The sequence below is a fragment of the Sus scrofa genome, chromosome 3 (genome assembly GCF_054392235.1).
Source record: "Sus scrofa isolate SSC_HxYL_T2T_F1_AM1 chromosome 3, Sscrofa_HxYL_maternal_Yorkshire_Landrace_v2.0, whole genome shotgun sequence".
Classification (NCBI taxonomy): Eukaryota; Metazoa; Chordata; class Mammalia; order Artiodactyla; family Suidae; genus Sus; species Sus scrofa.
Window position 1 is genome coordinate 113,641,310 of NC_139385.1, and position 25,509 is coordinate 113,666,818.

General features: G+C 39.0%; 3 protein-coding genes across 36 annotated transcripts in view; 1 reads left to right on the forward strand and 2 right to left on the reverse strand.

Annotated features, from left to right (window-relative positions):
* Window positions 1–13,870, forward strand: part of LOC110260028 (uncharacterized) — a 78,335-nt gene extending 64,465 nt beyond the window's left edge. For 2 of the 4 annotated variants that reach the window (XM_085019512.1, XM_085019510.1), the window contains exons 8-9: window positions 235–327; window positions 11,433–11,606. The gene's annotated coding sequence lies outside the window, so the exon portion shown is untranslated. Of the gene's footprint in view, window positions 1–234; window positions 328–11,432; window positions 11,607–13,758 lie in introns of those variants that run through there. The other 2 variants (XM_085019509.1, XM_085019508.1) reach the window with 2 other exon arrangements.
* The window catches only part of ARHGEF33 (Rho guanine nucleotide exchange factor 33), a 133,272-nt gene extending 117,767 nt beyond the window's left edge, over window positions 1–15,505 (reverse strand). For all 30 annotated transcript variants that reach the window (XR_014842169.1, XR_014842172.1, XR_014842171.1 and 27 more), the window contains exons 1-2: window positions 15,364–15,505; window positions 9,725–9,794 (exon numbers count right to left, since the gene is read on the reverse strand). The gene's annotated coding sequence lies outside the window, so the exon portion shown is untranslated. The remainder of the gene's footprint in view (window positions 1–9,724; window positions 9,795–15,363) is intronic.
* Window positions 15,506–19,300: 3,795 nt separating this feature from the next.
* On the reverse strand, window positions 19,301–25,502 carry MORN2 (MORN repeat containing 2). 2 transcript variants are annotated; one of them, NM_001434906.1, is made up of 5 exons: window positions 25,375–25,502; window positions 22,434–22,484; window positions 21,359–21,465; window positions 20,536–20,672; window positions 19,301–19,537 (listed from the first exon to the last, which is right to left on the reverse strand). In NM_001434906.1, the coding sequence occupies exons 1-5, from the start codon at window positions 25,430–25,432 to the stop codon at window positions 19,435–19,437; spliced, it is 456 nt and encodes a 151-aa protein (NP_001421835.1). In that variant the 5' UTR covers window positions 25,433–25,502; the 3' UTR covers window positions 19,301–19,434. The 2 variants fall into 2 exon arrangements, with proteins under 2 accessions (NP_001421835.1, NP_001421836.1); NM_001434907.1 differs by lacking the exon at window positions 22,434–22,484.
* Window positions 25,503–25,509: the final 7 nt, after the last annotated feature.

Genomic DNA, 25,509 nt, shown 5'->3' on the forward strand with positions numbered 1-25,509 from the left:
AATTATTTTAAGTTTAAGAATGCTTCATTTAAGACATCAAAACTTATCAGAAGTTTCAGACCATGTTAGTTCCAGAAGTTCTTCTGATTCATCTTCTTGATTGGCAGACATAGGTGTTAGAATTTGATTTTGTGAGCTGGGATGCTTCATGGGCTGTAGGTCTGGTGAAGGAGATGTTCACCATGTCTTTTCTTGGCCTGGTTTGACTCACTTTAATTTCAACCATTTAAACAGGGTCTGTCCCTGGATTCATCTGAGTGGAAGTTAAGAATCTCCCAGAGACACTCTGTGCATGAGGCAGAGGACACGGTGTTACCTGAATACAAGGTATATACCCACTTCAAAAGAAAATTAAATGGCTGTTGTTCTATTTTCACTAGGTCAGTCCTGAATGAAAGAGCAGGAAGACAGTGAAGGGCAGAGAAGCTCCCAGGAGAATTGTGCAAGGGAAGGAGTCTTGAGCTCCAGAGAGCGCTCCCTCCAGCCCTGGGGATGACCCTAATTTGTAAACCCCTAACCAGTCCTCAGGAAGCAGAGGCAGTGGCAGGACTCACAAGATCTGAGTTACATAGCTAAGTTAGTTGTACCTTGTGAAACAGAGCAGCAGTAACCACTAACAGCCTATTTTAGGTGAGAAGGGAAACCAGGTTACTGCTGACACTCCTGGGATAATTTTTTTCTTAGTTCGGATGAAATGACATCCAATTTTGATCTGCCATTGGCACTTTCAGAAGTGCTAAAAAGGAGAACAGAGTAAAACCCAATCTTCAGAATGACTAATTTCTCACCACCTCCCAGTGAACTCAAGGACTTGGAAATCAAGACAAGCTTGGGTGGTCCATGGTCACCTCAAATTCAGCCTGTTTGAATCACATCAGTCATCTTTAGCCTATCCAAGTACCCCCTTCAGATTTCCCAGGCTCCATCACTAGCACCACCATTGACCTAGGCTTCAGTCCTTGCAATGATTTTTCCTCTCATCCTATGATCCACCAGTAGTGAAATCCTTCTGAGTCCTTCTTTTGGTGGTTTCTTAAATTTTCTCCTCTATTTTTATTACCACCTTTGTGGCTCAACCTGACTGCTTTGTTCCTAAACATCTATAGGAGCACCCTAGTTCATTTCTCAACACTCTTAAGTGCTACTAGATTATTTTCCTTTAAAGAAATCACTTTTATCACCTCTTGCTCATGTTCATACACTGAATAGCTGTCTTCTTAATAAACTATGCAGCTAACCTCAAGGTCCTCCACAATGTCCTTCCTCTCCAACCTTCTTTCTGATATGAGGAATGTGTTTCAGCCTCCTGACTCTTATTCACCTCTTGCATCTCTATCTAGTCTCTCCCCTTCCCTGCAGCCTGGGCTGCCCTCCTCATGCTACTGCAATTGTCAGATCCTTACTCATTCCCCAAAGTCTAACTCAGGCCCATTCCCTCTCTGGGACTTTCTCCCTTCAATCCAATAGGAAATTAGCCCTTTCTTGGAATACCTGTAGAACTCAATTGGAACCAAAATCTTGATTTCCTGCTACTACTTATCTTATGTATACAACCTCATTTTCTGAATAGATTATAAACTTCTTGAGAAAAGAGGCTATCTTTTTTCTACTTCTTAGTATACCTTGTGCCCATTCTATGTTCTTAGATAGAGTAGAAGCTCAGTAAAAGTTTGTTGACTCAGGTGATAAATCTGCTAAACACTGTCAGTAATAACTACTTAGCACATCGTCCTCCCCTAATTAATTAGGTGCTAATTACTAATAATTACTTGTTAAGTGTTCTCTTACCAAACAACCTGGCAATCAATCATTATGGAGGTAGAGATTAAGAGAGAAAGAAATTGGAGAAATTGCCCCCCCCCCCAGGCTGGGGCAGTAGGACAAAGATTTAATGCTCTATCTAAGCCCTAAAGGCATTTTCAGAGTAATAGGGTCTAAAATAAGATGATCTGCAGTGGCTTAGCCTTGTTATTTATATATTAGATTCTAATGTTTTAGATTTAGAGACAATCCAATCTTCCTCAACTCATTTTGGAACACACCTTAGAAACCTCACTGCCTGGGGCTTGCCCACTTCTTTCCTCTGAACACTGGGGACCCACCTTTGGTCTGTAATGTCTACCACTCGTCTTCTTGGGGATCCATGCTCCTGGTCTCCAAAACAAATACTAGGTAGGCAGTGAATGAGCCAGTAGATACAAGGTCTAAGAATTAGGAAAAAAAACAAACAAACCAAACCACATCTACCCTCTTCCAAAGCCATATTTCCAGCCTAGCCCTTGAATCTTTAACTCCTTCCCACACATTCTTAAGGTTAGGTCCTTCCTCTAGCTTAAGGTTGTGAGCCGAAGAGAAAACTGCTGTAAATCTGAATGCAAAGTTTACATGCAAATTAAATCCTTCTTCCTAAAATCCTGTAAATTCAGTTTTGATAGGCTTTTGAATTTATTATTAATAGGCATAATCCCCACTGGCAAAAATTATATAATAAGTAGATGTGGTACATTTGAAAAGTCATTAAAGTGTTAATATAGAATGTTGAGAATCACAGAAGTGAGAAAAGCTCATTTGTGAAAATCCTGGGACCCACAGGATATGAGGGGAAAAGTGAAGTTGAAATTCAAGCTCTTATGCATCTCTACCAGGGCCTATTTTGTTCTTATCTCTTGGCAGCTTCATGTCTTCTCAAATTTACAATATCTCATAATCATACATTAAGGGAAAAAACATTCCCAAGGCTCCTGGTCTCTGATTCAGTGTCGCCTTATTAGAAAGGCCTTCCCTGACCACACATGTAAAACCAGGACCCAGCCTTCATTGCCTGCCTCCCTTTCAGTGCTTCAGTTTTCTATACAGCCATTTATCACCAAATGACAATGTTATCTATTTATTTGTTTCTTGATCTTCTTGGCCTGTCATCTCCGCTTCATGTGGACTTGGCATTTTTACTCACTATACATTCCCTAAGGTCTAACATAGGGTTAGACCTTATTTGGGTTCTATTCTATTCTATAGAACCCAAATAAAACAGTATGGAATAAATGAAAGAACCAATATCATGGTTTAGAAAGACCAAACCAAACCACACCTACCAGTGACTTGCAGTATAAACTATGTGGTAAAGAAGATCAGAACTGAAAGATTACACAGAGATCAGCCATCCAAACTCTGTCACTTCATAAATAAAGAAAATGAAATCCAGATGTTGACTTGACTAAGTCATAAGCTCCTGTTCCAATAGAGATAATAAAATAGTTCACTACAGAGTTCTGATTTCCTATACAAATATGATAATTATGGAATTTGATAATATGATTTTAATCTCAGTGAAGCAGGCCTCATAAATAAGTGGAATAAAAAGGTTGTCAGGTCCTCTGCCCAAATATACCAACCTCACAACCTCACTGTCATCAACTTTATGGCTTTATTCCTTTGGATCTTGAGAGATTTTCTTTATTTTTAAAATTTTATTTTATTTATTTATTTAGCTTTTTAGGACTGCACCCACAACATGTGGAAGTTCCCAGGCTAGGGGTCAAATCGGAGCTACAGCTTCCTGTCTCACGCTACAGCCACTGCAATGTGAGATCCAAGCCACATCTGTGACCTACACCACAGCTCATGGCAATGCTGGATCCTTAACCCACTGAGCTAGGCCAGGGATCGAATCCACAAGCTCATGGTTCCTAGTTGGATTCGCTTCCGCTGCACCACAACAGGAACTCAAAGAGATTTTTATTTTTTTAAAAAAAACATGCTAGGAGTTCCCGTCGTGGCGCAGTGGTTAACGAATCTGACTAGGAACCATGAGGTTGCGGGTTCGGTCCCTGCCCTTGCTCAGTGGGTTAACGATCCGGCGTTGCCGTGAGCTGTGGTGTAGGTTGCAGACGTGGCTCGGATCCCGAGTTGCTGTGGCTCTGGCGTAGGCCGGTGGCTATAGCTCCGATTGGACCCCTAGCCTGGGAACCTCCATATGCCGAGGGAGCAGCCCAAGAAATAGCAAAAAGACAAAAAAAAATAAAAATAAAAATAAAAAAAACATGCTAGATTTACTCTGTTCTCAGCTAACACTTTAGTTGAGAGCAACGCTGAGAGCCAAGCTCAGTGACAGTAGGGGCTGGGGATGGAGAACCTGAGCTCTGACATATGGAGCATCTGGATTCAAATCCTAGCTCTAGGATTTACATAGTTGATTGACCTTGAGAAAATTTCTTAACCTCTTTAAGAGTCTGGTTAGCTCGGTCTCTAATATGATTACAAGTCTCTGGTAGCAATTATTACTATCCTTTGCAATTTTGCCTAGAATAAAGCAGGAAGCTCTAGCCTGTTGAGAGAGATAGAAGGAAAAGCAAACACTCGATCCTCCCGAGGGGTCTGTATTTAAAAGGACCATATGTTAAACTTCTTCTGTGGTCCCAGGCACCCAGCGCATAGGTGAGTACCATGCAGACCCTGGTTACCACTTCAGGAGCCAGAATCAAAAGCTTGCCTCCAGGAGTTCCCGTTGTGGCTCAGTGGTTGACGAACCCGACTGGGAACCATGAGGTTGCGGGTTCGGTCCCTGGTCTTGCTCAGTGGATTGCCGTGAGCTGTGGTGTAGGTTGCAGACGAAGCTCAGATCCCGCGTTGCTGTGGCTCTGGTGTAGGCTGGCGGCTACAGCTCCGATTAGACCCCTAGCCTGGGAACCTCCACATGCCGTGGGAGCGGCCCAAGAAATGACAAAAAGACAAAAAAAAAAAAAAAAAAAAAAAAAAAAGCTTGCCTCCAAGGCAGTAACCTCAGCCCAGCTGTGGAAAAGGAGGGAGCCCCAACAATTGGATGTTTGGTAATTTTGAGCCTGAAAATGGGGTTAGAGCTAGATTAAGGAGCTGTGCCTCCACCAATCTCTCAGAGGTGGTGAAAGAGCCTTGGAGGTGTAGGAGGGAGAAAACCATGCTTACTAGGAATTCTCTCAAGGAAAGGATCAAGTGTGGTTGAAAGGAATGCTTTGATAAGCATCCTGGCAGGGGCGGGGGGGAGGGAATGTGTTTGGATGGGTGTGATGGGATATCCTAGATGCAGGCTTGAATAGCAACAAATGGTTGCCAAAAAGCCTTCCTAGAAAGGTGAGTCTGGTTTTCTTGTAGAATTTTTTTTTTCTTTTTCGGCCACTCCCAGGGCATTAGAGCTGGAGCCGACACTACAGCTGAAGCGATGCTGGGTCCTTAACCCTGCTAGGGGTTGAACCAGCACCTTCACAGAGAGAAGCTGATTGTTAACCCACTGCACCACAGCAGGAACTCCATGGTTTTCTTGTAGGAATTTTGTTTTGCTGAGTGCCGTAGCCAGTATGAGAGCAGAGCTGAACTGTTCTTCATCCTGGACAGGAGACAGTGTACTACCCTTGGGAGTCTCCCTCCCTTTCCACTCTCCCTTCACTGAGGAATCCGCTTCTTTTCCATTCAAATGTTGAACAATGAAAGAAAATCCATCTGAATAAGTGCCAGATTTTTAGCCTGCCCTGGGTCTCTTGACTCAGCTTTGCCTTTTCTTCGGGACCTTAATTTTATGTCTGGGTGTGGTTCCTGCCATGTCCCTATAGCCAGTTAGACATTAGTTTATATGATTTTGCTGCTTAGAATAGCTAATGACTGGACTAGCTGAACTTACTTGATTTGTTTCTCTTTTTCATAGTATTTCAAATAAAAGTTTATAGTAGTTAGTATATATGATACAGATGTGAAGATGATCACAGTTCATGCGTTTCATCATACACTTGCCTGTGTACCTTTGTTCCTTCCATCCTCTGTGCCTCAAATATCTTTCCTTAGCTAATGAAATATTTCTCATCCGTCAAGGTTCACTTCAAGCCTCTCCTCAGTGAAGCCTGCTTTGGTCCTCCAGTCATCATTAGTAGACGCCTCTTCTACTACATTCTCATACCTTATTATTAGTTTGTCTTCCTGTTGGGATTTATAGGCAGTTGTCTCTGTTTCCCACACAACATTATAAGCTCCACCAGGGCCGGGATCAGCCTCAGGGTAAACATAGATTATCTCTTTATAGTAGCAAGTTTACTCAATGGTAAGCAATTTTAAAAATTATTACATATTTTTAAATATTCAGATGTTTCATGGGAGGCATGCAAAAGTAGTTAGAGTTTTAAAATACATTGATTTATATCATTTGGTTACATTCCTCTGCTGTAAAAAGTTGGAGAACTTTTTGCAAGGGGCGCTCAACTCAAATTTCAGTTGAATTTAATTAAATTCCAGAGAATGTTTATGGTTAATAACTTCTTTCCCTGAAGAAAATAATAGGGAGATGTTGGTAAAAGGGTACAAACTCTCAGTTATTAGAAGAGTAAGGTCGGAGTTCTCTTGTGGTGCAGTGGGTTAAGGATTTGGCATTGTCACTGCCGCGGCTCGGGTTGCTGCTGTGGCGGGGGTTTGATCTCTGGCCTGGGAACTTCCACGTGCTGCTGGTGTGGCCAAAAAATAAAAAGATGAAGAAGAAGGTCTGTGATAACATGATGACTATAGAGGACAAGACTGAATGGTATAAATGAAATTTGCTGAAAGAATAGAACTTAAATGTTCATACCAAAAAAAAAAAAAAAGGCAAATATGTGAGTCGATGTGTTAATTAATTCAATTGGGGGGGGTCCTTTCACAATGTATATGCATATCAAATCATCATGTTGCATGCTTTAAATGTCTTACAGTTTTATTTGTCAATTACACCTCAATAAAGCTGAGGAAAAAAGAATAGCACAGAACTTTATTTGTATTAATAGCAAGGAGATGCATTAAAAAAAAAAAAAAAACCAGCTATGAGCTAGAAAGGCAAACTGGAAAAAAATCAATGCAATATCACCTAAATTGTAAATTTTGTTTTAACAAAAGTTCACTAACTAAACATGTAGACTGAGAAATCTTTCAGAGCACTACCTTTTAACAAGGACCAAAAGTTTATTGTATTTTAAAAAGGTTTTATGATTCCTCATACACACAAAATGGCTTATATAATATGTGTACAAGTTTAGTCCTCAAAGCCTTTATGGCATCTAAGTATATATTGTTTTTCATTCCACGAGTTTTTTCAAGGGCCGTACCTGCGGTGTGTGGAAGTTCCCAGGCTAGGGGTCGAATCAGAGCTGTAGCCACCAGCCTACACCACAGCTGCAGCAACACAGGATCCGTGCCAAGTCTGCAACCTATACTACAGCTCATGGCAACGCTGTATCCCTAACCCACTGAGCAAGGCCAAGGATTAAACCCTGGTCCTTGTGGATACTAGTTGGGTTCATTACCACTGGGCACGAAGGAAACTCCTGTAATTTTTAATGAATAATAAATAATAAACATTTATCAAGTGAATTATCCTTGAGACTTTATAGTCTTACCTCAATTATAAGGCCACTGCCAAGAAGTAGGAGGTATCGACTAATATTGGATATTTACGTAGGTATATCAAGTAAAGTACAAATAGAAATGAACCAGCTGTGACGTTATTTGTAACCTTGGCTTTGTACTACATTAATTTAAAACAAAATTACGAAAATAACTATAAAAGCAATACATGCTCAGTGTAGAAAAATTGAGAACCTGACCTATTTTATCCTCTTTCTCTTTCCTACTCTTTGCAGAGCCGATAGGAAACCAAATGGTCCATCAGGAGTTATTTGAGGACATTCGAGGCGAGAGGGTGAGGCAGACCAGGAGTAATACATACGCCCTGAGGCACCAACACTAGCTCATCTGTGCATGGGACCCACTGCAGTGAGGGGCAGGTGTACTGCTCAGACGTGGGGTTTTATCTTACAAACACAGTCTCAGAGCTTCAGCTTCCCAACTTCCTTTGTAAAAGCAATGACCTTCCACTCAATTCCATTTGATTTTAGCAACGTATCTTTTTAATAGCATATTATTTCATCAGTGATCCTCCAACAAATCTGAATCAAATGGTCTCATCTCCTTTTTACATCTTATTCTATCATCCACCTTAGTAGTCCCATGATCATTCATTTAGCCATGCGTTAATTATAGACTTCTCACCTACCAATGAAAATCTTGATCAAAACCCTTCAGTGACCCCTGTGGCTCAAATGTCCTAACACAATAGACAACCCCCTTCATTCTCTGGCCTCTACTTAGGCCTGAAAACTCATGTTTAGTGACTTTCATGTACACCGGGGGCTCCTATCACAAAGGCTTGTGGTTCCCTGTCCTTTCCAGGTTTTAGGATCTTAAATATGTCCTTTCCTCAGTGGACACCCTTCCCCCACCCTGGGCTTGCTGTCAAACTCTTCGTGTCTTTCAAGATTCTGTGCAAGTATCACCCTTCCCTTTCTTGACATGTCTCAGTAAAGTCCTTGCTTTTCTGTGCTGCCATAGCATCTTGCCCACACTTCTATTATAGTATTTATGTTAAATTACTAACTTAAAGTCTTACTTCTACAAGATCAGGGGTCTGTATACTCTCAGAATATCCATGAATCCTCCACATTATAGGCAGAATTTTATGGATTCCCTTTTTTTCTGGGGAGAAGTTTCAGAGCTTGCATCAGACTCTCAAAAGAGTCCATATTTTCTCTCTCAAAACCAAAATTAAGAACCACTGCACTATATTATGTGTCCCTGGGAAAGAAAGATTGAATTTTTTTTGTAATTCTAAAAAAATTAAAAAAAAAAATCTTTTTAGCTGTACCCGCAGCATGCAGAAGTTCCTGGACCAGAAATCAAACCTGAGCCACAGCAGTGACCATGCTGGATCCTTAACCATTAGGCCACCAGGGAACTCTAGAAAGAATGAGTTCTATTCTTTGAATCTCTATAGCTAGATGCCTATCATTAGCTGAATAAGCATTTCAGTTATTACTTAAAGGTATGCTAGTAAAGATATATAGTAAATTCAGCCTTCTCTATTCATTGATGTTAAGTAGACAGAAAATGTGACACAGTGAAAACTGTATTAGACAAAAGGAAAGATATGGAAGGTTTTCTGCCAAACTACTAAGAGTGGTCATGCTTAGAAAGAGGGATGGGGTGGGGGGGGATGGACTTTCACTTTTTACTTATACTCTTCTGTCTTGATCAAGTGTTTCTTTTACAATGTGCACCTTCTAGATCTGAAATTTTAAAATAATGTTCTGAACTATGGGACTTTTCTCTTAAGTGCATTAAACATCTAGCTTCAAATTCCAGTTCTGTCACTTAGTTTTATGACCCTAGAACCTTACTTAACCTTCATAAACCTATGTTTTCTCAACTGTAAAATGAGGATAAGACTTACCAATCCCACGTAATTATTATGTCACAAAGCCTACTATAAAGTGGGGACCCAGAATATATTAGTTGAATATAAAGTAGATGTTGTTATTAAGGTTTTTTTGCAATCCTCAAAGACATCCAAAATAAAACATAGTTCATTATTATCTCAATACCATGAGTAAACATTCATAAATGCAGTAAAAGTCTGATGTAACATGGCTGGTTTGTAAGGTGGCTGTTAGCTCTGACTGCTAACTGGTAAAGGAATCCCATGATATTTTCATTTATTTGTTTTTAAATGAGGAAGGGTTATAAAATTGTTCAAAATAATTTACAATATTTTCACTTCAAGAATAAAGTACAAGTACTAGTTTAATTTAAACTAAGTAAAGTCTAAATACAATGGCTTAAACTAAGCTCTCAGTTTATCTATGTTGTTACTAGTAACAAGTTCTTCGCAAATTTAACTCACCTCGGGGCCTCTCTCCACCAGTAGACATCATACCATGTTTTGTGAGGCTTTCCTGATTTCTTTAGAGGTTCTATAAAAAAATAAAATATCATTGGTAATGACAGGTACCTTGTAATTTATACTATCCTTTTTCCTTTTTCCCTACTCTCCCTCCTTTCTTTCTTTCATTCTCTCTCTTTTTCTTTTTGTGGCTACACCTGTGGCATATGGAAGTTCCCGGGCTAGGAGTCAAATCAGAGCTACAGCTGCCAGCCTATGCCACAGCAATAGCAACACTGGATCCAAGCCACATCTGTGACCTACATCACAGCTTATGGCAATACCAGATCCTTAACCCACTGAGTGAGACTAGGGCTTGAACCCACATCCTCATGGATACTATGTCAGGTTCTTCACCTGCTGAGCCACAACAGGAACTCTTCCTATACTGTCTCTACTAAAAGTTTTTATTATATATGCAATTGATTGTTTAAAATTTCTAGTAGTTAAAAATACATAAAGTAAAAAGTAAAGAGTTTGGTTTCTCTTAGCTTTTTCTTTTCTTTTTTTTCCTTTTTCTTCTTCTTCTTTTTTTTTTTTTCTTTTTTTTTTTTAGGGCTGCACCCACGGCATGTGGAAGCTCCCAGGCTAGGGGTAAAATCTGAGCTGTAGCTGCCGGCCTATGCCAAAGCCACACCAGATCTGAGCTGTGTCTGTGACCTACATCACAGCTCACAGCAACACCAGGTCCTTAACCCACTGATTGAGGCCAAGGATCGAACCTGCATCCTCATGGACACTAGTCAGACTTGTTACCACTGAGCCACAACAGGAACTCCTTAGTTTTTTAAATTTTTAATTCACTTGGCTTTGGGTAGGCACAATGACCTCAGTATTTGTACTTTTGTGGTGACTAATAAAAATAAATTCTTATGTATTTAGAAACATAGCTGGAATACTCTAACATGGCTTAAGGGGCTTTGCTGAATCAGACGAATTCAAAGCAGTTCATTTGCTCTGAAAATAATGAAAGCCAAACATCTAGAGATTTTCCTAAATGAAATCACCTCCATTAAGTGACAAATTAAGTGGGTTTCTTGTAATGGGTTTTTCTGGAGGGGCTAACTGAGGTGCTCTGCAGTCAAAATTAAGTACAAACCCATTAGAAGAACACTCAATGAATTACATGTTTTCTGTGAGCATTACAGCAGGTTTCAAACCAGCTGTGTGTTTTTGTTTTGTTTTGTTTTGTTTTCATTATCTGAAGCCTCTTGGGCAATTTGGCCAAGAGGTCTCTGAATCTCTGGACTTTCAGTTTCTTGGTCTGTGTAGTTGACATAGCAGTCATAATAGTCACCTCACAGTGCGGATGTGAGGATTAAGGGAGATGAAGGCTGAGGGGCAGGGGCTGGGACTCAGGAGTGGGCAGTGGGTGGGAACGAAGGCTTACTTCGTCACCTTTGACATGTTTTTCAAGGTCCCTGGCCTTTATCCTAAGTGAATCTATATTTATTCCCAGGTCGGCTTGCTCTTTTTTCCCCCCTTTAACTTTACAGAAAATTTTTCTTAAAAGATTCTTGTTTGTGCAAATGCTGTTCTTTGTCCTAGAGGAATATGAGAGGCAATTTAAGGCCTTATTGTCTCAGTCAGTCACTGCTAGTTGTCACCCAATACTGGTTTTCTTTACTAACCCAGTTAAGAAATAAATATTCCCCCTTCTCCTTCACAGGTAGGTGCACCACGGGCATAGATTCTACCCATGAGTTCCAAGTAGAAATAATATGAGTGACTCCTGGGAAGTCTCCTTAAAAAGAGAACACGTCTTTTTCTTCCCCTTCCTCCTACCTGCTGACTGAACACCAATGAGATACATGGAGTTCTGGCAATCTTCTTGGACCAAGAGGTAAGTCACCAAGGACGGCAGAAGAGTAAGATGGAAGGAATCTTGGTCTCTCATACCAAGGAACTACGTGGATAGCTCTGGATTGCCTATCTATGGACCTTTTTTTTTTAGCATAAGAGAGAAACTTCAAGCTTATGTAAGCCACTATTATTTTTGTTTCTCCATCATATACAAATGAGCCCACCCTTACTGATATGCTGGTCTCCTAGAAAGTTGTCTTGAACTGAGAACCATTTTTAATTCTTAAAAGCGTTCTTATATTTCCTTTGATCCTATGTGAGCTTTCTACAATATATATTAACCCAAATTCTCCACTCTTCCGAAGCCTCAAGTGTATCACTCCTGTTCTTGTTTTTACCTTTTCTCTCTTGCATTACCCATGTTTTGGATGTTATACACTCATTTGAGCTCCTCAGAGAGGAATTTGGAAAATAGGGCCACTCTATTAGAGAAAAAAAAAAAAAGGAATTTTGGCTAAAATTAAATTTTTAGCTTTTTTGTGAATTATAGGAAAAGCAAGTCCATTTCAACTCAACAAACATTTATTAAGCACATACCATGTAAAAAGCATGGTACCAGGTGCTGGGGGAAATATAAAGATGACTTCATTCCTGCTTCAAAGAGCTTAAAGTCTGATAGAAAAGATGAGATGTACAAATAACTAAGAGTCTATGATGGATTAGAATAAATGCAATAAGAAAAGTATAAAATGCCTAAGACTTTCAGAGGAGAAAAGATGAGTTCCAGTTGTGGAGATTAGAGAAAATTTCATAAAGAAGATAAGACTTGAGCTGGGCTTTGAATATGTCAAAATGGTAAAAAGGGGATCAGCAAAGGAACTGAGGTAGTATTTAGGTGGATTTAGGTGGCTTTATGGATCCCAGGGAGAATCAAGGGCAGAGTAGAAGGGAGGCTAGACAGATCGATTAGAGACAGATAGTGGTGAATATCTTCTTGGGAGCCTGCTCTGTAGTAGAGAGAATAAAGAGTCATTGAAAGCTTTTAAGCAAGGGATAACCAGATGACATCTCAAGTAATAAGATGACTCTTGTGACTGAGGAGGAAAGACCAGCTGCAGAGAGGCCAGGAGTGGGCACCCTTGGTGATCCAAGTAAAAGGTAATGATGGCCTGAATTAGGGAAGCAACTGTTAGAAAGGAAAGGAGGGCACAGACAGAAGCAATATTTCAAAGGTTTCTGCATGAGCTAAACGTATGCTTTACCCAGGAAAAAGAACTGAGCTGGAATTCCCTGATCCAGAAGTAAAAAAATCTATCCACAAAAGAATTTTTAAAATTATTTATTTAAACTGGGAAACTAAAAGGAGGCTGAATATGCTGTAATAATAAACTTATTGATTCCACAATTTTAGCAGAGTCTTAACTTTTCTTTTCGCCAGAGTCAGTTGGGGGTACATTAACTAATTCTGTTAGGAGATGGGGAAAGAATATTGAAAAGCAACTCAGAAAAGAATTGCAACCACCTCTTCTATCCCATTGTTTAACCTTTGCCCAAGTGGTAAAATACCAGATGCTGTTTGCCAGGTATGGTAAATAGCAGATGGCAGGGTATTTCACTTCTCCCCAGTTATTCCTTTACCCAACCTTATGCATAATCTCTACCCACCCTTCCCACCCACCCACTCCATAAGAAACATAGTGAAAATTTAAAAGAGGGAGGCTTTCTAAAGAGCATAGAATGTTTTAATATTTGTTTCTTCCTTGCTCACCAAAACCTTGTCCGCATAGCCCCCTCAAAAATGGAAAGGGCTGACATAGACTCATATAAAGTCACTACGTTTTCAAATAGCTTTAGGATAAATAACACCCTCCTCCCCCAAATCCTGAATAGCTACTTCTTTATTCTCAGGGGATAAATTGTAGAGATTTTCTCCAACGGACAAATTTGAGCATCTGATCTGCTGCTACTTTCTCTTTTTATTTTTCTGATTATTTAGGAAGGTCTAAATGGGTGGTAATACCCACTAATCTCTCTTTTCTCAGTAAGGGCTGGAGCAGACAACAAAATAATCATGAACCTACCAATCAGAAGAGTGTAATGCTTTGCAATTTATGGTTTAGTTCATCTTAATGTGGGGCACTGAGAGTAATAAACGAAATAATGAAGGTTTTTTCCCTTCCATGATTCCCAAGATGATTTCTGGCACTCTTGAAAGCATGGAAGTGATTAATCAAGTCACTGAGGACAAGCAGCAGTAAAATCATTGTCAAACTATGGATATTGGTTAAACTGTTTCACTCTCATGTAAGTGTGTGTGTGTGTGTGTGTGTGTGTGTGTGTGTGTGTGTTGAGAGCTGGTCAGTGGGAGAATCAGCATGTTCAACATTGTCTCTCAGAGAAGATTAGCAGGAATCATTAATTTAAAAGGTTTTTACATTTTATAAAAATCCAGAAGCTAATAACAATATTGAGCAATTCATACTCTAGTCCTAAAATTCAAAATCAAATGTTCTTAACCTGGGGTTCACAGATTGTGCTTCAGGCCGTCTGTAAACCTCCTAAAATTATGTGCAAAATTTGGTGTGATTTACCTTTTTATGCAGAGAGGGTGGGCTGTTTTCTAAAAATTCTTAAAGTGATCCTTGACCCCCCAAAAGGTGAACTCCAGCCATTAAAGAAAAAAGGAGGGAGGAAAGGGAGGGACAGAGGGAGAAGGGAAGGGGGAGGGGGAATAAAGAGAATCCAGGAATCTCAGTTCTGTCCCAAATCAAATCCATCAAATGTTTGTGAAATTTATACAATGCACTTATCTATTAACCTTTATATTTGAACTAAAAGTTAAAAAAATATGATCATTTTCCTTTCAAAAGCCTCTGAGGTTTCAAGTTGGTTTACATTGCATATTCAGAGCCCATGGTATTAGCAAAAATGTAGATGTTAATTAAATTCACAGAAACTATTTAGAATAAACATGTGCCCAAAAAGTTATTTCTTAGTATAAATTTCTGATTATTTGTGTTAAATCCTTCAGAAGTGTTCAGTTAAAAAGCTATACCATTTGTAGCAAATAAAACTTTTTATTGAAAGGAGTTATAAAAAAAGACAAAAGGGTTATACAAAGACCAATTTCTATATTTTTCAGAATACTATTATTTCAGCATATAAAACCCCTATAATTCCAATACTACTGATAATGGATTCCTATTCTCACTTAAAGTATAGAAAGCTTTCAAGTGAAATCCAATTCTTCTCATCACGCTCCCCAAAACCCCACAAGGGGTTTAGGCTTTTCACTAATGTTCCTATATAATTAATTAGCACATATTTTTCTATAAAGAAGAGTAAACTCATAGAATCCTCTATCCCTTTTCTATAATCCAAAAGGCATAAATTAACCTCCCTCTATTCCTAATCTTTTTCATTCTTTATTCTTTATCCCAAAGAGACATATTGGATTTATCTGCCTTATAAAACAAGAATTCAGTCATCCTTTCTTTAAAATTGCTCTCAAAATTTAATTCAGCTTCAACTAAATATGTAAATACACAAAACTCTTCAGTTTTCATTAGTTGACAACCTGCAAAGGCAGATTATGACATCATATAAAAATTAAGCAAGAAAATGAATGATATTTTACAAACTAACTTTTGAATAAAAAGTTATTTCTTTAAATGACTTCCTTAAATAAAGGTTAGCATATTTTGAATCTAAATTAGTAAGGATTTATGAGATTTCTTCTCTTATAAAAATATTTGCTCTCTCAATGCCTCTTAAAATACATAAAAGCACATACTTACCCCATGTTGCTTGCTGTGGTTATATCATCCTCGGATCCAGGCTTATCTGGATTCTGAATTAACTTAAAGGTTATAAAAAGAAGCAGTAGAGGTTTGCCTTCCCCAGAAAGGAGACTGTCATATGCTAACTAGGCTTTTAAATGAGGAAAACTAGTGTCTCTTCTAATTATATAAGCTCCAGGTCAAATTCTAGCATCAACTAATCAAATAACTGAACTGCATTTAGTTTCAAGGAGTAAAAAACTGTTTAAGAGGGATGACTTTAGTATCTTAGAAAATTCAAGATGAGCATTAAAAAGTTATATATAAATAAAAAGTTAAATATTTTAAAAGCAAAGTATATATCTTGCTACCTTAAATAATTCAAAGAAAAATGTTGGGAAAATTTAGTTTGCATGAAAGCAGTTTTGTTTTTTTTTTTATATTTTCCAGATTTGAGTTTGCATTATGTGTCCTGGTCCTTGAAAACTCTCACCTTGTTACTATTTATCTCTTTACAAATTCCAGTACAATAAAAATATTTAATTAAAAAAATTAAAATCATACCAGTTAATGCTAAGCAACATATCCAAAAATGTCTAATTTTTAAAATGTATCTTTGAAGACTTGTAATAGGGTCTTTTGAAATTAGAAGCTATTATTATGAGAAACTGTCAAAAATACCATCTTAATTTCAATATTTTAAGATATTTCAACTTAGATTTATAGGAGTACAACAAAAAATTAAAAATTTTTTTTGGCAGTGAGGCATTGAGAAATATAAGATTCTTCCTTCATAAGATTTTGAAGAGGGGAGTTCCTGTCGCGGCGAAGTGGTTAACGAATCTGACTAGGAACCATGAGGTTGCAGGTTCGGTCCCTGCCCTTGCTCAGTGGGTTGAGGATCTGGCGTTGCCGTGAGCTGTGGTGTAGGTTGCAGACGCGGCTCGGATCCTGTGTTGCTGTGGCTCTAGTGTAGGCCGGTGGCTACAGCTCTGATTAGACCCCTAGCCTGGGAACCTCCATGTGCCACGAGAGCGGCCGGAAAAATGGCAAAAAGACAAAAAAAAAAAAAAAAAAATAAGATTTTGAAGGAAGAAATATGATACAGAAGTTACCTATTGCATTTACTATTTTGAGGGGGTCAATTTTAGAAAAAGAATTTCAACAAAACACTAGAGTCTTTGTTGTAATTTTTAATTTGTAGCTATAATGTACTGTTTTGGTAATTTTATTCATTTTTTTTTTAATTTTGGCTTTTTGTCTTTTTTTTTTTAGGGCCGCACCCACAGCTTATGGAGGTTCCCAGGCTAGGGGTCTAATCAGAGCCGTAGTTGTCAGCCACAGCCACAGCCACAGCCACACTAGATCCGAAACACATCTGAGACCTACACCACAGCCCACGGCAACACCGGATCCTTAACCCACTGAGCGAGGCCAGGGATTGAACCCACAACCTCACGGTTCCTAGTCGGATTTGTTTCCACTGTGCCACGATGAGAACTCCCTGTTTTGGTAATTTTAAAATTATTTTATCTAAATGGTAAAAAAGATTTTTAGGTGTAGAATATGTGAGCACACACTGGTCTACTTTTTTAAAAATTGAGATGTATTTCACTTATGTCAGGGAGAAATAAATTTTTCTCTACCCTTTTAGGTTCATCTGGCTGGTCTAAGCATTACATTAAATTGGACATGAAACATATTAACAGGAGAAAATCGAACAAAAGTTTACTAACATGGGTATGGCCAAAGCCCTCACCCTAAATATCATCTTCAGCTAAAGACATAAGAGGATGTTAAGGGTAATGGTTTGGGACTTCAGAGGGGAGGAAGGCAATTCAAGTGGCGATGGAAAAGCAAGTTTGTAAAAGTTGGGCCATGCAGAGACAGTGAGACTCAGAGTGGACTCCAATCTCTAGGCAGCGCTGATTTTCCCCCACCACACGTAGCCTAAATTCTTTGCAGATATCTCTGGGGATACTTCTATTCTGGGAATGGAACCTTTATCTAAATTCTTTAGGCAGTTAAGGGTTGGGGGGTAAAAAGACAGACTTCGGGAGTCTTCTGTTTCTTAAAAATCATCACCCTAAATTTATCCTCATGCCAAAGAGACACATCTTGGGGTGGCAAATTTTGCTCCCCTACACATTACATACATAAAATTTGCCCTTTTATTTTTTTTTTTTGTCTTTTTGACTTTTTCCAGGGCCACACCCACAGTATATGGAGGCTCCCAGGCTGGGGTCAAATCTGAGCTGTAGCCACCGGCCTACACCACAGCCATAGCAACACGAGATCTGAGCCGTGTCTGCGACCTACACCACAGCTCACGGCAACGCCGGATCCTTAACCCACTGAGCAAAGCCAGGGATCAAACCCACAACCTCATGGTTACTAGTCAGATTCGTTAACCACTGAGCCACAACAGGAACTCCAAATTTGCCCTTTTAATATGAACAATTCAATGATTTTTAGTACTCATAAGCTTGTGCAACCACTAATTCTAGAACATTTGCATCACCCCAGAAAGAAACCCAACACCTCCTAATTCTTCCCCCCCTGGCAACCACTAATCTACTTCCTGTCTATGGATGTGCCTATTCTGGACATTTCACATAATAAGCCATATAATATGTGTCCCTTGTGCTTGGCTTCTCTGACTTAGTACAATGTTTTCAAGGTTTATTATATTATAGCTTGTGTTAGTACTTCATTCCTTTTTATGGCCGAATAGTATTCCATTGTACAGCTATACCACATATTATTTATTAATTCATCAGTTGATGGACATCTGGGTTGTTTCCAATATTGAGCTATTAATAATGCTGCTATAAATATTCATATATACATCAGTTCTCTTGGGTGCATACTTAGGAATTGTTGGGTCATCTGGTAATTACATGTCAACTTCTTGAGAAACTGTTTTCCGCAGTGGCTGTACCATTTTTCATTCCCACCAGAAGTATTTTAGATTTCTAATTTCTTTTTTTTTTTTTTTTTGTCTTTTGTCTTTTGCTGCTGTTGTTGTTGCTATTTCTTGGGCCGCTCCCTCAGCATATGGAGGTTCCCAGGCCAGGGGTTGAATCGGAGCTGCAGCCACCGGCCTACGCCAGAGCCACAGCAACGCGAGATCCGAGCCGCGTCTGTGGTCTGTGACCTACACCACAGCTCACGGCAACGCCGGATCTTTAACCCACTGAGCAAGGGCAGGGACCGAACCCTCAACCTCATGGTTCCAAGTCGGATTCGTTAACCACTGCGCCACGACGGGAACTCCTAGATTTCTAATTTCTCCACATCCTTCCCACTCTTTGTTATCTGTCCTTTTCAATATATACAAATCAGTGATTGTGACCTTACTGTAGGTTTAGTTTGCATTTCCCTAAAGAATAATGATGTGAACATCTTTTCATTGGCTTATCTGACATTTATATATTTTCTTCAAAGAAATGTCTATTCAAATCCTTTGCCCATTTTTACATTGGGTTGTCTATATGTTTATATGTAAGAGTACTGTATATATTCTGGAAACTAAACCTTTATCAGATACGTGTTTGCAGGAGTTCTCTCATGGCACTTTGTGCTAAGGATTTGTTGTCACTCCAGCAGCCTGGATCACTGCTCTGGCATAGGTTTTCTAGACCCAGGAACTTCCACATGCCTTGGGCAAGGGCAAAACAAAACAAAACAAAAGATATATGATTTGCAAATATTTTCTCCCTTTCTGTGAAATGTCTTTTCATTTTCTTGATAGTTTCCTTTAACACACAGATACATTTTTAAAGACGACGAAACTTAGGTACAGGATTGGAAATTGACTTTGTCAAGATCTGAACAGTTCAGCTATATTTATTAAAATGAGCAAACTCCCAATTGAGTCTCAGTAAAAGGTATTTTTTCATATAATTTATTTTAAACTAATTATAAGATGATCAAAATAAAGTTCAAAAAGGCGTAAGTGAGTGATGGTTTTATTGGCAAAATTATAATATGTAGGTAGTGTATGAAGTTATTTCAGATGACAGATTTAGTTGTTTTCCTTACAGCTAAAAGCTTGAATTACTACATTAAAAGATCACTGCAGAACATCTACATGTGCAGCTTTAGTCTCAGGCCTGGAGCAGCTTTGAAATGGAAGTTACCACACCATTCTAGTCCTTGGATATCAGTATATTGTCCTTCACCTTCCACCCTGAAACAGGAAAAAGAAAATCTGCTCATTAACCAAAACCAAATATTTGCAATCCAGATGTAAGACTGTCTAGTATATTACATACTATAGCTAAGGAATTGTATCTTTCCACTTTCAAACTTTGCTTTAAAACCTGGCATCCCACTTTAATATCCTACAAAAAATAGTATTATTCCAAACAAATATTTTCATTATACAAATTTTGGTGTCTGAGATTTTAGGATCACAAATGCTTAGTTTACACAAAACCAACACAGTCAAAAGATGAAAAGTTTATACTAGTTATCTTGATTAGTTCACCAATTTATTCGACAAATATTTATCAATGTTCAACTATGTCTGAGGTGCTATGCTTTATGCTGGTGTTTTCTGGACTCCTTGGAGTGGTGAAAAAGCACTTCACATAACCAAACAGACATTTATCCCATGGGCTAGATTTTTCTCCCTTTATTAACATCAGCAGAAAAAAGTTTATATGTTGTCATCACAGATTTGGTTATTATTTGATTATTGTGATAACCACTTCATGATATGTTAGTCAAACCATCATGCTGAACCTCTTGAAATTATACAGTGCTGAATGTGAATTATATCTCAAACTAGAAGAAAAAAATAAAATTTAAAACTAAAAAAAAAAGTTTATTAAGACATTTCAAGTGAAAATAATTTCACGCCTAAATTTTCCCAGTAATTGCAACAAGCTCTCCATTTCCAGTATGACTGCAAAAAGCTTTATAGGAATAGAGGAGTCAAGAGGAAATAAATGAAATATCTAATAGATTATCACCAAGAATGATATTTTCTTTTGGAGTTTCATGATGGCTTTAGCCTCTCTTTTTTTCCCCCTAAAATATTACCTAACAATTCTTCCAAAATACATTATAAACATATTTTAACTAAATACATTTAGTTAAATGAAATTTATCATTAACTAAATTTTTAAGTAAATGTGCCTAAGAAGAATCTTTTACAGGTACAGTGACTTCTTTTAAGCTTACCTATTTTCATTGAAATTTCCAGTGTACTTTGCCCCAGTTGGGAATGTATAAGTCCCCAATCCGTGAAACATATTGTCCTTAAAGTGTCCTTCATATACTGCTCCTGAAAAATGTTCAAGTCTTCCAAAACCATTCATCTATTTGTAACAAAGGAAATGACCTCAGTAACTAACCTTCAGTTTCCCTAGAACACTTCAAAAATATACATATGCCTATCATCCACTTAGTCATTATTTACTCTATCATTGTATCCCCCTTTATTTCCACAAAAATAAGACAACATTTTTATGCATCTCTCTGTGAAGCCCACCAAGTCAGTGTTCTGGGACACCTGGGGGGGGCATGATGATAATATCAGGTGTCCTCAAGATATCTTGAATATATCAAAAACCTTAAAGGACAACCAGTTTAGTTAGCCTAGGAAAGGCACAAAGAAGTTTTGTTAAGAACAAGTATTTGTATTCAAGCAGACTCAAGAACATAGTTTGGTTTCATCACTTACTTGCTGGGTAGAAACTTCCTGATTTCCCTCAACTGTAAAACAGAAATATTAATGGTATCTAACTCATGAGGTTGCTATGAGGGTTAAATGAGAAAAAAGTATGTAATGAGTTTGGTTTGCTCAATGCATAGGAAATGAGAAAAATGATGATGATGGTACATAAATTTAATGCTATTCATATGTGAATATATGTTCAATATAATCACTGTTATTTTTATTGTGCTGTCTACTCATATGTGTTTTTTGATTAATGGTGAAGCTCCTGGAGTCATTTAACCAATAGAGTTATTTATCCACCATCAGTGTTCAAAACAACAATACCTTGTCATCTTTCCAGCTTCCTGTGTAGACAATCCCATTAGGAGTGGTATGAATACCTATTCCATTTCTCTCAAAGACTCCAGAAGATGTTCTTGTACAGTCCCCATCTAAACAAGAGAGAAGGGCATTCCCCCTTTGGCACAGCAGAAACAAATCCGACTAGTATCCATGTGGATGCAGGTTCGACCTCTGGCCCTATTCAGTGGGTTGGGGATCTGGCGTTGCCGTAAGCTCTGGTGTAGGTCACAGATACGGCTCAGACCTCACGTTGCTATGGCTGTGGTATAGGCTGGCAGCTGCAGCTCCCATTCAACCCCTATCCTGGGAACTTCCAGATGTCCCAGGTGTGGCCCTAAAAAAATAAATACATAAATAAACAAGAGAGAAATCCTGAAGATTATAAATGAGAATGCTGTTTGACTAAGTAAGAAAGAATTTATGTTCAGGCTTTATCAGAACTGCATCCCTATGGGTCTCTTTGGCTCCCTAGCACTGAAACCAATGAGACTAGAAATGAGGAGCTCCATGGACCTAAAAGGTCTTGTAATCATTGAGACTCAAGGGCAGGAAGATTGACATATGGCTATGGGCCTCCCATAGGTTTCCAAGGCATACTATATGCACTTAACATTAGAGTTTAGATTTAAAACCTGTGGAGTTCCTGTTGTGGCTCAGTGGTTAACGAACCCGACTAGCATCCATGAGGATGCAAGTTCAATCCCTGGCCTGGCTTAGTGGCTTAAGAATCTGACATTGTCGTGAGCTGTGATGTAGGTTGCAGCACAGCTTGGATCCTGAGTTGCTGTGGTTCTGGTGTAGGCCGACAGCTACAGCTCTGATTCAACCCCTAGCCTGGGAACCTCCATATGCCACGGTTCAGCCTTAAAAAGACAAAAGACAAAAAAAAAAAAAAATTAGATTTAAAACCTGTACATCTATTACTCTTTCTATGTTATTTATTTAATGGAGTTAATATCTCAATAGTAGTTTTAGAAAGTGTGACAGTCTTTGTTTTGTATTCTTAAGCTATTTAATTTTAGTCTCTATAGAAAAAGTAATTGAAATATATGCTTACCATACTTGTCCCCATTTGGAAATATAAAGTTTATCTTAAATACTTCTGGAGCTGTTTTAAAAGATTTCAGAAAATTTATGTAAACTTAAATATTTTTACATCATAAAACCTATAACAAATGTGCTTAAAGAGCAAACCAAACAGACTTACTTCAAATGATCACAAGCATATCATGATTACTTGGCATTTCCATAGTCTAGTGTAGGGTCCTTAGGAAATAAATAGTTCTATTTTCATTTGTTTGATTATTATGACAGCTTTATTAATATACAATTCACATACTACAAAAGTTACCCTTTAAAATTATACAAAATTATATTTCCTAGCGTACTCAGAATTGTTTGTCACCACAATCTAATTTTAGAATTTTTTTTTTCAGGGCCACATCTGCAGCATATGGAAGTTCCCAGGCCAGGGGTTGAATTGGAACTGCCGCTGCTAGACACCAAATCGGAGCCATGTCTGCGAACTACACCATAGCTCACTGCAATGCTGGATCCTTAACCCACTGAGCGAGGCCAGGGATCAAACCCAAATCTTCATGGATACCAGTCGGGTTCATTCCACTGAGCCACAATAGGAACTTTAATTTTAGAATATTTTAGTCACCTCCAAAAGAAATTCTGTACACATTAGCATTTACTCTCCATTACCCTAATTCCTACCCCTCACCCCTTACCCCAGCCTCTGGCAATCACTAATCTAGTTTTTGTCTCTATGTGGTGGTATACTCTAGACATTTCATAGAAATGGAATCACACAATATGTGGTCCTTTGTGATTAGCTTCTTTTACTTAGTTCAAGTTTCATCCATACTATAGTATGTATCAGTACTTCATCACTTTTTATTGCCAAATAGTCATTGTAGGGAGTTCCCATCATGGCTCAGTGGAAATGAATCTGACTAGTATCCATGAGGACGCAGGCTTAATCCCTGGCCTTGCTCAGTGGGTTAAGGATCCGGCATTGCAGTGAGCTGTGGTGTAGGTCGCAAATGTGGCTGGGATCTGGTGCTGCTGTGGCTATGGTGTAGGCAGCAGCTACAGCTCTGATTTGACCCATAGCCTGGGAACCTCCACATGCCGTGGCTGCAGTCCTAAAAAGACAAAACAAAAACAAATAGTCCATTGTATGAAAATAACACATTTTGTTTATCCATTCATCAGTTGATGGACAGCTCAGTTGTTTCCAGTTTTGGCTGTTATGAAAAATGCTATGAACATTCATGTATAACTTTTTGTATGGACATATGTTTTTATTTCTCTCGGGTAGCCTGTGATTGTTGACTGTCTCACAGAAGTAAGGTAGAATGAGCAATATCTGATTTGGCAGTAAGAGGAAATAGAACATTAAGAAAGATAGTAAGTGAGGAGATGAAGAGATGTAGGGGAGGGAAGGGAGTCCAAACAGAGTGAGATTGGAGTGGAAACCAGGTTAAAAAAGGACAAATGAAAACCCCAGGCCTGGACGGTGGGGGTGGGATGGGGTAGAATCTATGCCTCAGAGCCCTGGGACATTGAGTGGACTAAAACATTAGAAACTTATTTTTTTCAATACTGAAGAAAACATATGCAGAAAAGATAAGTAAACTATAACTTCTAGGACAATACTACAAGAATGTTACTCAAAGTGTGGCTCATGCATCAGAATCATCCGGGATGCTTTACAAGTTCCTAAGCCCTGCTCCACCCAACTGAATCAGAATCTGTATGCATGGGACAAGAGAACTGATTTGTTCTTTCTTTCTTTTCTTTTTACCACAGGACCTGCGGCATATGGAAGTTCCCAGGCTAGGGGTCATATTGGAGCTGCAGCTGCCGGCCTATACCACAGCCACAGCAACACCAGATCCGAGCTGCATCTGCAAACCTACACTACAGCTCATGGCAACTCCGGACCCTTAACCCACTGAGCAAGGCCAGGGATCAAACCCACATCCTCAGGGACACTACGCTGGATTCTTAAACTGCTGAGCCACAACAGGAACTCCTGAGAAGTGATATTTTTAATTTAAAAATTAATGTGAGTGCCCGTTGAGAAAGGCTAGAAGCTCATCCCCTCTGAGGAAGAGTAAATAAACACAATAGACATAAGACTTTGTAATACTATAACATAATCAGAGAGAAAGGGAAGGTATAGCAGCCTTGAGAAAGGAGCAGATGCTCATGAAAAAAATATTCAATTAGCAATCTAGGAAACAATAATGTAGTTGTTGATATAAAATGCCTTAGGAGGGCTGAATAGCAGAATGAATACCATAGACAAGTAAATTAGCGAACTGGAATACAAGGTTGAAAAATTTTCCCAGAAAGAGGCATAAAGAAAAACAGAGAAATCACCTGACAAGGCTTTTCATATCTCTCCTCACCCCCAGATTCTTCTAGGAGCCCCCATAACACTCTGGGCCTGTTCCTACGGTAGTATTAGGGTTCTATGAAAATAACGTTTTAGTGCCCGGGTCTCTTCGCGCACCCTACTCCTCTGGGTCAGGATCAGGGATTTCTCACCCTACTGTTCAGCTCTGTGCTTAGTACTTACAGGTGGAAACTGAAAGTCTAGTGAATGCGTGGCACTTGGGAGGATTCGCTAAATGCTTACTAAGCAGAGCACTAAACATGTTCGTACAAGAAACCGAACTGTTTACAATTACCCTTAAATGGTTTCACATTCGAAATTTTGGAATGTTGGAGCTAGCGGAAGGGAACCTAAGAGATCGAGACCATCTGGCCAGAGAGGAAACAGAAATCAGAGAGGCTGGCACTTGCCTAAGATGTCACAACAGCCAAATGAGAATCCAGGTCTCCAGATTCCCACACCAGGAGCTCGCCATGCCCCCACCTCACCCGCACTGTAGACGCTCAGGAAATAGGTCACATTCAGTGCGAGTTCTACCTAAAGGGGCTCTTTTCCGTCCGGGGCGTTGGGAGGATAGGACACTCACTTGACACAGAGGTGCTGGAGAGATTCTCAGGACTCTGCGATTCCCCTTGGGCCGCCAGCTCGGTGGCCCAGAGGGTATGAAGGGGTGGCCCAGCACTGATTACGACTCGGTTGCTAGGGCGACCAGGCACCTCTC